Source organism: Puntigrus tetrazona, chromosome 19 (assembly GCF_018831695.1).
Source record: "Puntigrus tetrazona isolate hp1 chromosome 19, ASM1883169v1, whole genome shotgun sequence".
NCBI lineage: Eukaryota > Metazoa > Chordata > Actinopteri > Cypriniformes > Cyprinidae > Puntigrus > Puntigrus tetrazona.
In genome coordinates this window covers 16,966,482-16,982,722 of record NC_056717.1, presented here as the reverse complement: position 1 = coordinate 16,982,722, position 16,241 = coordinate 16,966,482, and the positions used below count along the sequence as shown (strand labels likewise).

General features: G+C 37.1%; 1 protein-coding gene across 1 annotated transcript; it reads right to left on the bottom strand.

Annotated features, from left to right (window-relative positions):
- Positions 1–142: 142 nt before the first annotated feature.
- si:dkey-240h12.4 (death-associated protein kinase 2) lies at positions 143–14,348 on the bottom strand. The gene is made up of 12 exons (XM_043218127.1): positions 14,205–14,348; positions 10,008–10,178; positions 8,999–9,220; positions 8,558–8,696; positions 8,045–8,174; positions 5,271–5,319; positions 4,237–4,263; positions 3,490–3,642; positions 3,158–3,203; positions 2,975–3,064; positions 2,184–2,270; positions 143–2,105 (listed from the first exon to the last, which is right to left on the bottom strand). Exons 2-12 carry the CDS (start codon positions 10,067–10,069, stop codon positions 2,025–2,027), a joined length of 1,086 nt encoding a protein of 361 aa, XP_043074062.1. The 5' UTR covers positions 10,070–10,178; positions 14,205–14,348; the 3' UTR covers positions 143–2,024.
- Between the last annotated feature and the right edge of the window lie 1,893 nt (positions 14,349–16,241).

The window sequence follows — 16,241 nt, the reverse complement described above, 5'->3', positions numbered from 1 at the left end:
TCACACAATTGTAAAGAGCTACACAATTTTATTTTTATTGCTATTATTGTTTTCCAGTTTGCTGATTTTCTTTAAGTTAATTAAATTGAATTAAATTGTAAACCAAAATGATGACGCGTTAAAGAAAAATTGATCAGACATATTAAAAGACAGTCTGCTTTTAATTTACACTAAGCAGTATCAAACAAACCAATGACGCACATTAAACTGTAAAACCGCATGCACAAACTTGCTTAACTTTTTAATAACTAAGACAATAGTATCAAATTATATATAAAAAAACAAACACGCACCAAATCGTCGTTCACAAATACACAAACGCAAAGTAAGACACAAATACTGCATAAGAAAACTCGATACATACTCGTTCAGAAGAAATCTCACTCACTAATCTGACATGCTGCATTTAAAAAAAACATAAATAAACATAATAAAAAAACAAAAAATAAAATGGTACTGATACAAACAGTGGTCTGTTGGCATATTTGATACATTAAATTCCGATGTTAGGCCTAAATAATATTACAGGAATTGCAACCCTCAGGCAAATGTTACATAACAGAAGACACAGTAACATTCTTGCAAGTCAGGTATAGTATACAAAATATATCATGACAACAATATATAATATAATTTGTGCGATATTCACATTACAAGTTCTATAGGCAAGAGTGTAAGAGGGTAAAATGTTGTAATGTCTAGATAATGGAAGACTTCTCAAACTGAACAGTGATTTTAAATCTACAAGGAAGACCGGTATCCTTTGAAAAAGACCAGTTTAACTTATAGTTTCTTGAGACTCTGAAATTAAAGGCAACAATTAGTGTCTGGAATAACTCAAGCAGCGTTTCATAAAGCTCAACACTGCATGACACCATTCAAGTACATTTAAAGAGGCTCTTCACGTGAAATCTCTGTTGATTAAACTCGAAGCGGAAAGTCAATAAGCTGTAAAACTGTTAACTGCTTTACATGTCAAACATGATTTATACCAGTTATAACAGTGCATATCTGTCGTAAATGAATACCGTTGTTGTTCAGAGATGACCATAACGAAGATGCCATTGATATTAAACTTGCGCTTTAATATTTTAACTACTATTCAGCAATACAGAGTAAAAGGCGACTGGTTGAATCTCATGGAATCAATAAAGGAAATAAGGTTTGGCCTCTGGTAGTCTAATTTAGGACAGAACATCTATTGGTCTATGCCATGTTTTTGAGAAAATATGTATTTTAAGGCACTCAGCCCAAAAGTGCTCCGTTATAATTTGGTTTGCTTGTTTTCCTTGAAGTACGTTAAGCTATGACCCCGTTTACAACTGGTTTTAAGACCTGTCAGTACTAAATGGGGTTCAAAATGTTTCATGATCGATTCACTCAAACCACATTCAGAGGTAGTCTAGAAATGTGTGTGACCATGTTGCATTTGTAGTGTAATGTGAAAGACTGCCCACTCAGTGTATTTCTAAATAATCTGCATTGTTTTAGATACTTATTTTAAATCTAAATATGTTTGACTGACAAAGCGATGCATTTTTTGGAAGTATAAACAGGGGTTTAATATATTATTGATAATATTCAACTCGTTCTGGGCAATCTTACCAACCCATGTATATGTCCTACTAAAATAAATCAGAAAAAACCCTATTAGTTTGAGTAAAACGTAATGTTGTGGGAACTTCCTTCAAGACACCTGACCCTCCCGTCAACAGCACTTCAGGTAGAAGCATCACACTCATTCTATCAGAGGTAGAACTCCATGAACACGCTTGCATATTAGCATAGAAAACCCGCAATGATCTCCTGACCCCCATCCCTTTTTCAGATGTCGTCATCCACTGTAACTGGATACGCAGCTGGTGATTGGGCAATTGCATGCACTGAGGTTCAAGGCCTTTGGATGGGGAAAGAAATCTTGTGGATGGCAGCCCCGTGACTCCCCCTGTTGTCAGAACAAACTACTGCAGGTTAAATGAGCGCCGCTGCTTCATTAAAGGGAGATCTCCCTCTCCCGGTAAGATTTATGAACTGCTACTAAGACGTCTGCGTAAGAGAGAGGCGGGTTTTGTGCCGGTGTCCTCCTGATCGCTCTCACAGTCCCTCTGATTAGAAAAAAAACGGGAAAAGTAAAGCGTTAAGCATATTTAGCCTGTACTTCTCAGAAAGTATCTTATTCTTACCAGCTCTTGTTGCTCCGGACCGCGGGCTTTGCACAGTAGCTGCATTCGGAAAAAACGATTACAAGCCGAAACCATGTTAAAGGACATCTGTGTGATGAGAAAAACAAGCAGTTTGGTAATAGTTAAGAAATGTTACAGAATATCTGTGCAAAATATTCAGCACAACCCAGATAGAAGAAAAGGGCATTATGACAGAGTTGCATTATGACTCAGTGTTTTCATTGAACAGCAGGTGTCTCTCTTTACCCATAGGTCTGTTCGTTTAGAGAAGTGAGTCATTTGAGTCACCTAAGGTAGTGTTAGCAACCGGTTCTGACACTTAAAGGAACGGTTTAGTCATTTTTGCTGCTTTTTTAGAGTGCCGTGTCACAACTTGGAAACATGAACAAAAAAAAATCTAAAATTCTTGCACAGAAATAAATAACAGATATTTGAGGGAACTATCCCTTTAAGAGACATTGAGATCCCAACAAAAAAAAAGAGCATGCATCATAACATTGAATAAAAGCAGCTGCCGATTAATGTAAAAAGGCACTGAAATGAGAAATAAGAGGCTGATATGACACAAACAGCAAAACTAGATGTATATTATTACTACAGGAGAGGCAGCGATAGGAGAAAAGGCAAAGGGAGAAAAAAAGACATAAATAACAATGCATGCAGTGAGACACACAAGTAGTGACAGAAAAAGGTTTTGGTTTGTGGGTAACGACGGTCTACACACTCCAGCCAATAGCAGGTGTCTCTGACCATGTAAAAAAAAAAAACACAGCAGTGACACGAATACCAACCTTCCATTTCCTCCTTGCATTGAACTTCTTAAAGTTCTTCATGTTAATGGACGAGCGGTTTCTCTTGGCTATTTGAGTTCTATTGAGAGGCTGAAAGAGGAATAGAGGTGGAAACAGTGAAACGATCAAGGTAAAATAAAAAATGATGTAATACGAGGAAAGGCTTGAGTTCACGCATCTCACCTTAATCCAGGGGTGAATGAGACAGTCTTCTGCTGTCATTCTTTCACTAAACACAAACGCACAAAGGTAGTATAAAAATATTTTTTAAAAATGTGTAAAACGTAAAGCTTGAATCTGAAATACAGTTTATATTATTCTCTCAAAGCAGAGCAACAAGGGAGTCTTTCGACCTTTGATGAAAATATATATTCGAAAATTAAAACATGAATTAATATGATAAAATAAAATATAAAATAAAATAAAAGGAATAAATATTCTACAAAAAAAAAAAATGCTTTGGGAAACCGATTTGTAATCCCAATGATTAAAATGAATCTGATTATTAAAATTACCTCTGGTCTTTAACTAGTAGTTTCTGGATGAAATCTTTAGCCATGTTGGTGGTTTGGCTGAAGTAGTGAGGCTCGAACTCATAGTTCATTGCCACGATGTTCCTCAGCGTCTCTTCATCTGTTTCACCTTGGAACGGTGACAGGCCGCTCAAACTGATGCCATAAATACACATGATTAAGAAATGCCTTCGCTTTCATAGATTCCATAAAAAAACCAAACGTTTCTACAGGCTTTTTCCTGCAATATCTCTGCAGTCTAGGACACTACGGCCCGGTTTCATAATTAGGACATTTAAGTCATTTTTATAAACATGCCTTGGAAAAAAAACATTATTGGTGTGCCTCTTCAAACGAGACAAAGGCACTGGTATGTTTTAAGATCAGTCAGTGCGAGCTTAATGTACTTAAGCCTTCTCTTTGAAACAGGGTGTAAAAAATATGTTTACATTTAAAAAAAATATGCACACCACCATTACGAGCAACTTTGTTGTCCCTGCGTGAAGATAAAGGCTATTACTAGTCTGTTGGTTATCTGCTCCGTATCTGGTGTACTTCACTTCTGACACGACTGATCTCATCCCACAGGACCTGACCTATAAACCTGAAAAAGCACACCGCTTGTCTAACAGGGAGGCTTTATTTCAGAGGTAATTTATGTCTGAATATTTGGAGCAGGACTTTGGTTTGCAGACTAATTCTTAAAGGATTCGAGTGTTATCATTTGATTAACGAAGGAAGATTACTTACAGAATGTAGGTAATGACACCAATGCTCCTGAAAAGCATCACAAGAACACGATTAATCGTCATTAACTGAATATTAAAAGTGGTATATGGAATTCTAAGCCGTTTTGAATGCAGAAAAAAATATTTAGCAAACTATTGTAAATCAGAAACACGTTATTTTTAGTGTTGTCAAACGATTAATCGTATCCAAAATAAAAGTTTTTGTTTGCATAATATATTGTGTGTCCTCTGTATTTTTATTATGTATACATAAATACACACCAATGCACGTATTAAAAATATATTTAACGTTTATGTTTTAAACGTATTAGTATATAAGAGAAATTATATATATACATGTAAATACATTAAAATAATTTCAAAATATATGCTGTATCTGTATGTGTGTGTCTTTATTAATACATAATAAATGCACACGCATGTATTACAAACAAAAACTTTTATTTCAATGCGATTGTGATTAATCATTTGACACAACTAAATACCTCAATTAAAAAATAAATACATATCATTTAAGAATCTATTTATTAAAATCAACATAAAATTTCAAAGCATAATTCCTAAGATTTACATTTATTGATTTAACATATGATTTCACGTAAAGTGACTTCAATTTTCACATTTTTATCAGTTTTCTCTGGAAATCGAACCCATGACCTCTGCTTTGTTTGTGCCAGGTTGTACCAGCTGGGCTTCAGGAACGAATGAAATGTAAACCGAACACGTGTTATGCTAACATTATGCTAACCAGACTTGATTTGCTGTCTCGGGCGCAGCAGATGATAGCTACTGCTTTTTGTCAAACGCCAAAATAGTTTGCCTTCCGACAATGTTTCGCACTTGACGTCCATATTCAGCTGCGTGAAAAAACATATACGCGCTGAGACAGATGCGCACTTTAATGAGCACCGGGGGGATGTCAGAGAAAGACGAATCGAGTCTGAACACGCCTGTGAACTCCCTTATGCACTCTAACACTGTATTTCCATGTATGTATTAGTGTTTGTATTGCTAATTTCACTTGGTTAGACTTACCACATATCTGCTGCTGTGCTGAGAGGCTCGTAGTTGATAATCTCAGGGCCTGAAACAGACGGAGAAAAACAAATGCGCCCGTCAAGCAAAAATGAAAACTCTGTTGGCTCTCACGAATTCTTTGCATTTTTTCAGTTGCAACGGTGCGCGTCAAGTCACTTCATTGCATTAATCAAACGTATCAGAGAGCTCTGGCCAGACGGAAGCAGAGTTTGAGATGTCAAAATGACAAAATGGCAGCATTAAGTGCATTCTTTGAGAGCAGAAGCACATGTTTCTGTCCTCACACGAACCACGGTGCCCAAAACCCAGCAGGGGATGCTTTAAAGCAGCTGACTAGCAAGCAAATTAGGCATGAAGGCGTCTTCTGGAAACCAGCAAAAAGTATAACAAAAAAAAAAATGCTTTCATAACTCATTCATGGTCATGACTTTTGAACACAAAATGTTAGGGAGTTATTTTTTGTGGTTAACTATCCTTTTAAAGTGTACAGACTTGTTTGTCTATCAAATGAAAATGTGTTTATGAATGACAAATCGGTGGTGATAGTTTAATTATTGAGGATTTTGGCAGATAAAAAGGTTCATCCTAAAGTAGGGCTGACTCAGGAACCGGAGTGTTACTGAATTCACGATTCAGCCAATCAGCAGACGTGCTTAGAAAAACACTTGAGCTCTAGCTGTTCACAAAGGACGTCCTCATGATAAGTAAAGTGCTAGTCACTTTAAACAAGAGGGTCTGCTTAATATCAAGTGGCATACTACTTCTGCCTTGCCCTTATGGAGAAATAAAACTTGATTTGTGTAATACCAATATTCACTATTTTCTCTGCACATTTATTATACATTTATTCAGCAGGGTAAAGCTATATTTATTGGACATAGTTTATATCTCAATCTTTTTATCTTTAATTAATTTATGGGAAATATCATTAATATGTTCACATCTCATAGTAAAGTTAATTAATACTGATGTTATCATATAATGATTTACTATTATTAAGTACTACTATTACTATTTAATATTAGATAGACACTAGTATTTACATCTGACGACAACAACTAGTACAATTTTTATTTTTGCTATTATTATTATTATTTTAAAAATACATTGTTTTATGTAATATATTGTTATTAATACATTTTTATATGCATATTTTTACTGTTGAAATTATTTTGCCCAAAATCAGAATTAAACCTAATTGTACTTTGCATTAAAAATAATCACCATTGGTATCGGTTGTAAAAAACAATGTTGGCCTCTAGTCAAATGAAGTACACAGTTTGGGGTCACACTTTGACTAAATATGTGTGCATCTGCATTATGTCAAGGTCAGTATTTAAAAGTGTGTGATTGTGTCACATTTCACTTCGGTTTAAAGGAATTGATGAGCTGTTAAATGACTCAAGGACATTTCTGCAGTGCATCAGCAGTGACATTACATGTGTGATCTCACAATAGTTATTTCTGTTCCTGTCCACTCAATTTTCAGCTGAACTTACGGAGCTTTGCCATTTCATCTGAAGTTGGTCTCCATGGAGACAGCTAGAAATAAAAATCGTGCATATTGCCAAAGGCTGGAACATAATGCGTGCAGAAACAGAAGCAGGTGTAGAGACAAACACACACTCGCTCGAGCACACACACACTTCACCAACATTCTGTACACAGGTATGTAAACGCAGGCACTATTATTATCAGTCAATAAATATAAAGCACACACTCAACTGTTGACATATTTATTGTTAGCAGCTTAAATAATATCAAAACTGGTTTAACAGTGCAAAAGTTTGAAGCTAACTCTGTCGCCTCCTTGAGTGCGGAGGTTTGTTACCGCCATACATGAAAGTTAAAGGGATAGTTCACCCAAAAATAAAAATTATCCATTAATTGCTCAATCCCATAAAACCTTTGTTCACCTTTAAAATGAAAATTAAGATATTTTTTAGGAAACCTGAGAGCTTTCTGACTCTCTAATAGACAGCAACAGAAAGTTAGTAAGAACATCGCTAAAACAGTCCATGTGATATCAGTGGTTTAACCGAAGAAAACAAAAACAGTTCTCTTTCTTGTCTTGTCTTCAGCTGTTCATGTCACTAGAACCTGATGCACAGAAGAACTACTTTTCCTACTAGAAAAGAACTACTTTTTTTAAGTACTTTTAGCACTACAACTTCTAACATTATTAATGATCAGACATTATTCGTTAGCAGCAAACAAACACATCAAAATGATTTCTGAAAAATCATGCGACATCGAAGACCGAAGTATCAGTCCATTACAGGAATAAATAAAATATTTTAAAATATATTTAACTAAAAAATGGGGGTAACACGTTATTAGCATGCATATTACTAGAATATTAGCCATTTATTAGTGCTAAGCACATATTAATGCTTTATTCTACATGTTCTTGTTCTATACCCAATACCTAAACTTAACAGCTACCTTACTAATTATAAATAAGCAGCAAATTAAGAATTTATAGAGAGAAAAGTTGTAGTTAATAGTTGACAGGTGACAGGTTTTACCAAAAACGATTACTTTAAATTGAAATGCTATTTTACAATAATACAGTTATCAAATAAATGCAGCCTTGTTCGAGCATTAAAAAAAATATCTTCTTATTTTTCCGGCCTCAATAATAGAGTATACCTCATGCTTGTGGTCTTGGACAAGCATTCAGATCTGCGTTTGCATATTTCCGTAGGTTTACGGCCATTTAGATGAATACATTCACTTGAACTCAAAACCACACAGATTGAACCACTCACCAATATACTGAGGGGTTCCCCCTAAACTCTTATACTCTTCTCCTTGAATGAAGCGATGAGCCATGCCGAAATCAATGATCTTGATGTCTGGATGGGGAGCGTGTTTGTCCGACAGCATGATATTTTCTGGCTGAAGAACAAGGAGCAGGATAAGAACATGCCTTTTGCCTTATACACAACTAGCTTGTACAGTTTTTTTAAACCCGTGTTCAAATTCATCCTAATATTTTTAGGTCAGTGAAATGCTGGTTTGATTTCTTAGTATAGATGGATAACAAATATATATAAAAAAGTATTACGTTCGAAGTGCCGAATTTATTTTGGTCAGAGGCGACAGCTTGAGTGAGAAAGGTAGAGTATACTTCCTCATTACCCTTTTGAGATCTTTATAGGAAGTGACAGGTTCGCAACACAGAGTCAAAATTAACTTTCGAAGGTCAGTTGAAACTGTGCATGTGGTTGATTGGTTTGGTTTTCTGACTTCCATGGAGGCTGGCGTAAAAATCTTCCTACCTTCAGGTCAAAATGGGCAACGTTTTTTTGGTGCATGTAGCTGACTCCTTCCAGAATCTGCTTCATGAACTCAATGGCTTCCGTCTCTGTGAGGTTTTCTTTCTCAGCGATGAAATCAAAGAGCTCACCACCCTTTATGCTACATACAAAAAAAGATGAGATCGACAAGAAAAAGGAATGAACCATAGATGAAAGAACAATGAAAAACTGATTCTCATGTAATGCACAGTTGAAACCGCATGAAACCGTCTAGTTTATTTATTAATGACAGTTATTTAAATCATGCTAAATATATTGCTTTTTTTATTTTTGGGTGAATTACGATGATATTAATAATTGTATTACATTATTTTCAATATAGATTCAGCTTTCCTTTATTGAACACACCTTCATTTAGGCGTGTTGTTTACTCCATAATTTTATATCTTTACACATACTCACAGCTCAATGATGAGGACGACCTCTGCCCTGCTCTCGAAAACATCTTTGAGAGCCATGATGTTTTGATGCTGAAGGCCCTGCAGGATCTCCACCTCCTTCTCCACACTCCTCCTCTCCAGGCCCAGCCTGCTTCCTGCCCCTTTCTTCAGCTTGAGGAACTTCCCTGCCCACAGAGCACCAGTGACTCGTTCCCGCACCTCACGCACCTGCCCGAAATGACCACTAGGATAGCAGAGGACACATGAAAACGTGTTAAGATAAGAACTAAGTATTCAACTGAGTTCCTAAAAAGGGTAAAAAAAACGATAATCATATATACTGTACAATGAAATTATAGTGAACCTACTGTACAGTGTAAATAGTAAAAATGGTAGTATATATGGTACTGTAAATTATTTAATTTTCACCGTTTTATTTGTTTATTTATTTATTTTAATTTTTTTATTTTATTTATTCATTTTTACCTACAATTTTTTCTGCATTAAAGTCCGCATTAAAAAAGAAAAGTAATTGCCATGCTAATACTGAAATATTCTTTGAAGTGTCTTTAAGTTTCTGTTTTTAATTACAATGTATATGAAATTATAATATTGCTTTAAGATTAATATTTTGCTATACACAAGCATTCAAAATCTGGGGTCTTATTCTATGCAAAAATACAGCAACAAAATGTATAATATTATTACATTTTTCAATACTAAAATCTAGTTTATTTGATCATTTCAGAATTTAAATTTTCAGCATCATTACTTTAGCTTTTAGTGTGACATGATCCTTCGGAAATCATTCTAATAATTAGATTTTCTTAGGTTTTTCTTTCTTTTTTTGCAACAATGTAAAGGTTTTTGCTATTTCACTGTCTATTTAATTGATCCATATTAAATTTAAGTATACATTATATAGGGATAGATGTAAAAAAATAATACTTTTGGACAGTATATACCATGATACTGTCATCTGATACATTTTTTCAGTAAACAGAATAAGAATAAGCTGCGCATATCTTTACCTTCCCAAAACATTTCCGATCTCATAAAGGTCTTCAACATTATCCAGCTTGAAGACAGCCATGCTGCTGTCTCTCTCTCTGTCTCTTCAGTGTCCTCTGTCAGTCAATGTCCAAAGGAAAGCTATGGGTTACTGTATAGCGCTCATACTGGATTTAGCATTGGGTCCACACCTATAAAACACAGGATGGTAGTAAGTGGCCTATTTCTTTTACGTTTCTTTTAACATTTCTTTTAGAATTTAACTAAACTTGCATAACCATTTGCATTCAGTTTTTCAACTTTTCATGACTTCAAAGGCAGCCCTCACGTCACAACTATACTAGCTGGGAAGAGTAAAGGACAGATATCTGGAAATCATTTACGAGTCCCCAAAGGGTAAACCCATCTGATATCTTAGAACTTCATACATGAGAAAGAATGTTGCGCTAAATGCTCCAGCGATTCAAACAGATGTAAATAAGTCCTTTAAAGTTCAGCCAAGTTTGGACGAACCAATGGGTCACAATGTGCAACGTAGAGCATGAACATAGTGTGGAAAGCTGCCCAGACCTCAGTTACCCTTCCATCATTATATTAACGCATTCTTAAATAATGAGTCCATTCTCTTCACTGAGTTGTGGTGTAATTAGTTTTCAATGGCTTACACAGTTCGTCACTATGGGCGGAAAAAAATGAGAAAATGAATGAGGAGGAGATGGGAGGAGATAGATTATTTATGTGATAAGACAAACAAGGTCTTGTTTTGGCATTTCTGTCTGCCCGTTCCCCCGTACAATATATCATCTCTTCATTTCAGAGGAGAAAATGTGCGATATAAATCGAAATGGTGCGATATTGAATGTAGATTATTTCAATCAACGTAAATAGCGTTGACGTGCTGCGAATGTGGAAAATGTGGGATGTGAGAGCGACTGCAAATGGCGGTTTATCTGATTTGAATACAAGCCGGACAAATCTGTCTTAAGGTGAGCGAACACTAATTCAAAACGAGAAAAAAAAAACACGTAGGCTCTCTCTCATAGACTAAGCACGACTATTATTATTTATTTTATTTTATTGAACAAACTCTATCTGACGTAGCAAATTTCACACTTGACAACCACCCTGATCCCATTAGCAACAACCCTAGAAATTCCCTAGAAACCTAAATGACCATACGTTAAAGTCCCGGCAACAACAACCAAGAAGATCCTAACAATGCCCTAGAAACCACACAGAACGCCCTGGCAATGCCCAAGCAACTAGAACACCCTAGCAACCACCCAATAATGCCCTAGCAACCAGAACACTTTAGGAACCACCCAGCAATGCCCTGGCAACCAGAACACTCTAAATGCGTTACATTTGAACATAAGTGGACTGTGAAGTGGACTTAAGTGAGATTCCATTCCGAAGAGAACAAACATTCAGTTTAAAGGGCACTGCGAACGCCGTAGGGAATAAGGGAACATCGATACGTCACTTCACAGGAAGTGGAAAAATCACAAAACTGTCTTTGCATACCGCGTCAGCAGTCAGAACTAACGATAGAGCAGAGCCGTTGAAAGACGTTTTTAAAGGATCTGCAATAGAGAGATTAGAATAAATGTTATCATTATAGAAACTAGAGTATTATGAATGGCGGTGAGTTACATTTGCATACTGTATTGTATGAATAAGTGAAACCAAATAATGAGTTAATGAGATGAAACCTGTAATAGTCTAAACATAAATGTTTTTTGACTATATTTATTATATACATAATTGCACATGTATTTTATATGTGTTTACATTTTGAAAGTAAAATAAATGGCAATTTTATTCATGTAATATTATTATTTTCTTTGATGACGTTGCAGGGCATTCCGAATGAGCGATTATTGTCAGCTAAGTCCACTTCAACAGATATCCCACGCGTAGGGAGCAAGAAGCAGTGAACGCTGCATAGGGACCCTGTCAACCGGAACGCACCTTCTAGCATCTATACAGAAATGTCCTCTTTACAACCCAGAGCACCTTAGCTAGAATATAGCCCTAGCAACCAACCAGCATGCCTTAGCAAAAACGGCATGGCGAGCACATAGCATTTCCCTTGCAACCTCCCTGAAATGCCTGAGCAACAAACCGAAACACCCTAGCAACCACACAGCAACGGCAACAACCAAGAACACCCTAGCCGGAGGACTCCCACCCTAGCGACACCCTAGCAACAGGCTGTCTAACACTGCGGCTGTTAGTTTCACTCCGAAGCAAAAAACATTTTCTTTTTAATGCGTTTTTAATCAGTGTTCATAACAGTGTCCGGAAGAGCCAGTCAGCCAAAAAGAGGAAAAAACAAACAAGGGACTATCTGAGTATGTTTTGAAAAAAAGTTATTTTACATAACACAGATACAATCAAACACTTGTATCTCGAAGACACACACACACACACACAAAATCACAACACGCATATCTCGTGTTGCAGAATCCATCTGCTCTGCTCTGCGGCGATTAATACAAACTGAAGTTGACAAAGCATTCAAAGTGTTTAGAGCACACGTCGGTTGCGTTGTTTAAAGAGCACATCAGCTGTGTTTAGAGGGAGCGGAACAGAGACGGAAAGCTTGCATCGATCAACAGTTCTTTTCCAAAATATCACCGCACCCATCTCACTTCAGCTTCCTACAGTAACATACCAGGGAAAAAGCCACAGAGCAGAACAATAGACATCATTGCAAAACAAAAAACCTCCCTTTCGCTTCATTGGAGCAACGCTCACTCAGCTGTGTCAAATTACACACATCCAGTAAAACTTAGCTCATCAATTAGTTTCAGCCTGGGTTTGGTTGTCACGTTAGCGTCGCCAAAGCATTTCGCAATATTGCATCTTAAAACGTGCATAGGCTATATCTCCCATCAACTTTATTTTGTAAACTCGGCTGAGTCAAATGTGTGACTGCGCCTGCGGGTTTAAGCGACCGAGTTTTGAAATTTGAGCGTGAGCTTGCTTTCATTGCCTTCTGTACAAGATCAAAGAAAGGACCAGAAGAGCCATTCCAGAACCTGAAACCGTCCTGCTGAATCTAGGTTCAGATCTCCAGCCATAAAACGCCCAAAATAATGATTGCATGCTTAATCAAGATCAAAATTCCAAAAGCTACACATTCAGAACAACATAAATGAGAAAAACTACCAGGGAGAAAAGGGTAAAGCAAATCATGGGGAAAGAAGGAGTGGACAAGATATACATCTGCGCTTTTTTTTTTTTTTTTTACTTTAATGACACACAATGTATGGAGTGACATACAAAACATTGATTTCCTTACATGTAATGTGCAAAATTATCTACCTTTTACTCCCAGTATAACCTGAATGTCGAGTGAGTAATGTTAAAATGCAACTTTGACTAGTTAAGCAGATGTTATCATATAAATCACGTTACGTTACCGGACAACTTGTTTTACAACGTGAGGAAAACACACTCGTGCAATCATTAACGCCTACTACTTTCCAATGCAGCTTTCCCCTAAATCCACGCGCAAAACCAAATATGGAGAAAGAAACTCGCATTTCTTGTTTTTTTTTTTTTTTTTTTTTTTTTTTTTTTTTGAAAAACCCTAAATCCAGACGAAAGATGGGGGGTCTAATTGTACACCCCCGGGGCCTGGGAGGTTTCCTAGCCAGATACATCTGGGTGCTAACCAACTGGATATCACTAACTAGTTACGCAACAGTCTGTGTTTCTTGGTTATTTCATTAGTGAAGTCTGTGGCCGGTTTGGAAACACTCTTTTCACGCTGCAGCGGTCGTGAGGCATTTTAAAAGCAAACGTGAATAAAAGTGAACGTTTAAAGCGCCGGTTTTCGCTTTTCTGACCATGACAGAACATTTCGAGCAACACATATACAGTATTTGCATACAGCAAAGCCAAATCGATCAGTGCAGAACGCGCTCGAGACCTGCGTGTGGAAACTTGTTCGTGCCTCGTTCTCGCGCGTCGTGTCAGTTCGATATTCCGCCGCGTGCGCGTCCGAGCTCCGCACCTAGAAAGCCCCGAGGTGTCACGACCGCGACGCGACGACTAAACGAATGTACAGTTACTTGTACTGGTAACTTCTATCATGTACTGCGACACACGCTCACGATTTATTTCATCCTGTTCCCCCGCTTTGGTACAGAAGAGACTGCGTGAACCCCCCCTGCAACCTGAAGAATGGGTTGAATTACGGGACGTACCTGGCATAGATCCGTCACGAAGCCGCGTCGTGTCTGCTTGACGGACGGTATTTCCTCCGGAGCTCTGCTCGCTGCGGACGCGCTAGTACAGAAATGAGGAAACGCTCGTGTTGACCATGTCGGTGCAGTGCCCGCGTGTGGCAAGCCGTTTTAACAACACTCCTCTACACTAACTTTGCTAACTTCTCACAATTTCGATTAAGCAATACCAATCCCGATAATAAGAAAAACTAGCCTACTTGTTCCAGAAGTGAATATAAACCACTTACATGTGGAGCTCGGATAACAACTATGTCATCAGAATGTATTTATTCTACTAGCTTTACTAGTAGTATCTAACCAACAGGCAGTAGTAGACTATTCTTTACTTAGCTGTTTGTATTAGGCCTATGAAAACTGCTGTCGGGAAAGATTGTGTCTATACCGTAAAAAGGTCGTAAAGCCTGAATAAATACTGAATAAATAAATAGTTACGGTTTGAAGAGTTAGAAGTATCTGAATAATGAACTGTAGTACTTAATACTATGAAAACTGGAATGGGTATCAGGGATGTAAATACATATTACAAGAGAATAACTAAAATAAACAAAACTAAAACAAACATTTTACAGAAAATAACTGAAGTAGTTTTCTTATCAGTGACTAGAAAGGGAAACAGAATCAGCTTCTAATCGGTTTTACTACAAAGCTCTTTACTACCAGAAAAATAATCACTTAGAAAGTAGTACTAGTCAAGAGATGTCAAGTTGCCATTATTTATCTGACCAGAGGAAACCAGCAGTTTATAGTGAGATCCCACCATATATTGATTACCGCTGCATTACTTAAACATATATTTGTACTAACATACACTAGTGAGTTTTAAGTACCAAATGTAAAAACCGCTTGCCACAACACACCTCAGGAGAAACGGGGGTGGATGTATCATAGGTAACTCTCTCTCTCTCTCTCTCTCTCTCTCTCTCTCTCTCTCTCTCTCTCTCTCTCTCTCTCTCTCTCTGCAGCTCCATAAACCTCTGGAATTCACGGTTGAGAGACTGAGGTTCAGTTAATCAGTTTCTGCAACACAAAAATTCTTATTTGTGATAATGAGAGTTAGAAGTCGCACACTTATTAGAGGTGTAGTTAAGGCGATTGCAATACTTCAGGAATTAAAGCGGGCTCAGCTGAGATCTAATGGCTGGATTTCCAAAGCAAAGGTTTTTAATCAGATTAGTGTGTTATAATGTAGCTACATGAAAGTCACGTCAAATTAAGCCAATGTACATATTATGGTATGCATGACTTTTGCATGAGTAATTGTCAGTGGTTATTGTCGAGTGCAACGAACGACAGATCATTTTCATCCCTGGCTCATTCCGAATGTCATTTTCACCGCTAATGTACTTGTAATGTACGCCATCTAGTGGACGTGTCCCGCAACTGCCAGCTGGTCAATGTTTGGAAAGAGTATGAAACAAAATCTAATACAATTAGAACAATGGACACAAAAGTAAGAATCGTGTTGAATGAGAATTACTGAAAAAAGAGTAACCTTAAAATAAAAAGCAATTAAAATCATATAGGTCTAAATAACAAAAAAAGAAAGACACACAAGAAATCTGATTATGTATCTCAAAATACTGTATAAAGGAATGTGGCATTTTCATAAAATGTAACAAACGGCCTGTGGTGACTGGGCTAAGTATTCTACTTACCGTTTGTACACTTCTTTTGTCATCTCTTTTTTTTCGTTACCTTCTTTGTGGTCGTTCTTTCTCATCCTGTGTGGTGAGCAAGTCATGTGATGCAACTGCCTCTTTCTCTCTCTCTCTCTCTCTCTGTCTCTCTCTCTCTCTCTCTCTCTGTCACACACACACACATGCATGACCTCTCTCTCTCTCTCTCTCTCTCTCTCTCTCTCTCTCTCTGTCTCACCCTAACAACGCACTCACTGTGTTCAAACATAAACAAAGATAAAAAGGATATGCACATATACAGGATACGCAGGTCTAAATTTACATGATCACAATTTGTGTTGAAGAGGGAAACATACAG

Coding starts and splice junctions, on each gene's coding strand:
- si:dkey-240h12.4 (XM_043218127.1), bottom strand. CDS start 10,069: ATGGCTGTCTTCAAGCTGGATAATGTTGAAGACCTTTATGAGATCGGA. Junction 3,643..4,236: donor GGTGTCATTACCTACATTCT/GTAAGTAATCTT, acceptor TTATGGCATCAG/TTTGAGCGGCCTGTCACCGT. Junction 2,106..2,183: donor GTCCGGAGCAACAAGAGCTG/GTAAGAATAAGA, acceptor TTTTCTAATCAG/AGGGACTGTGAGAGCGATCA.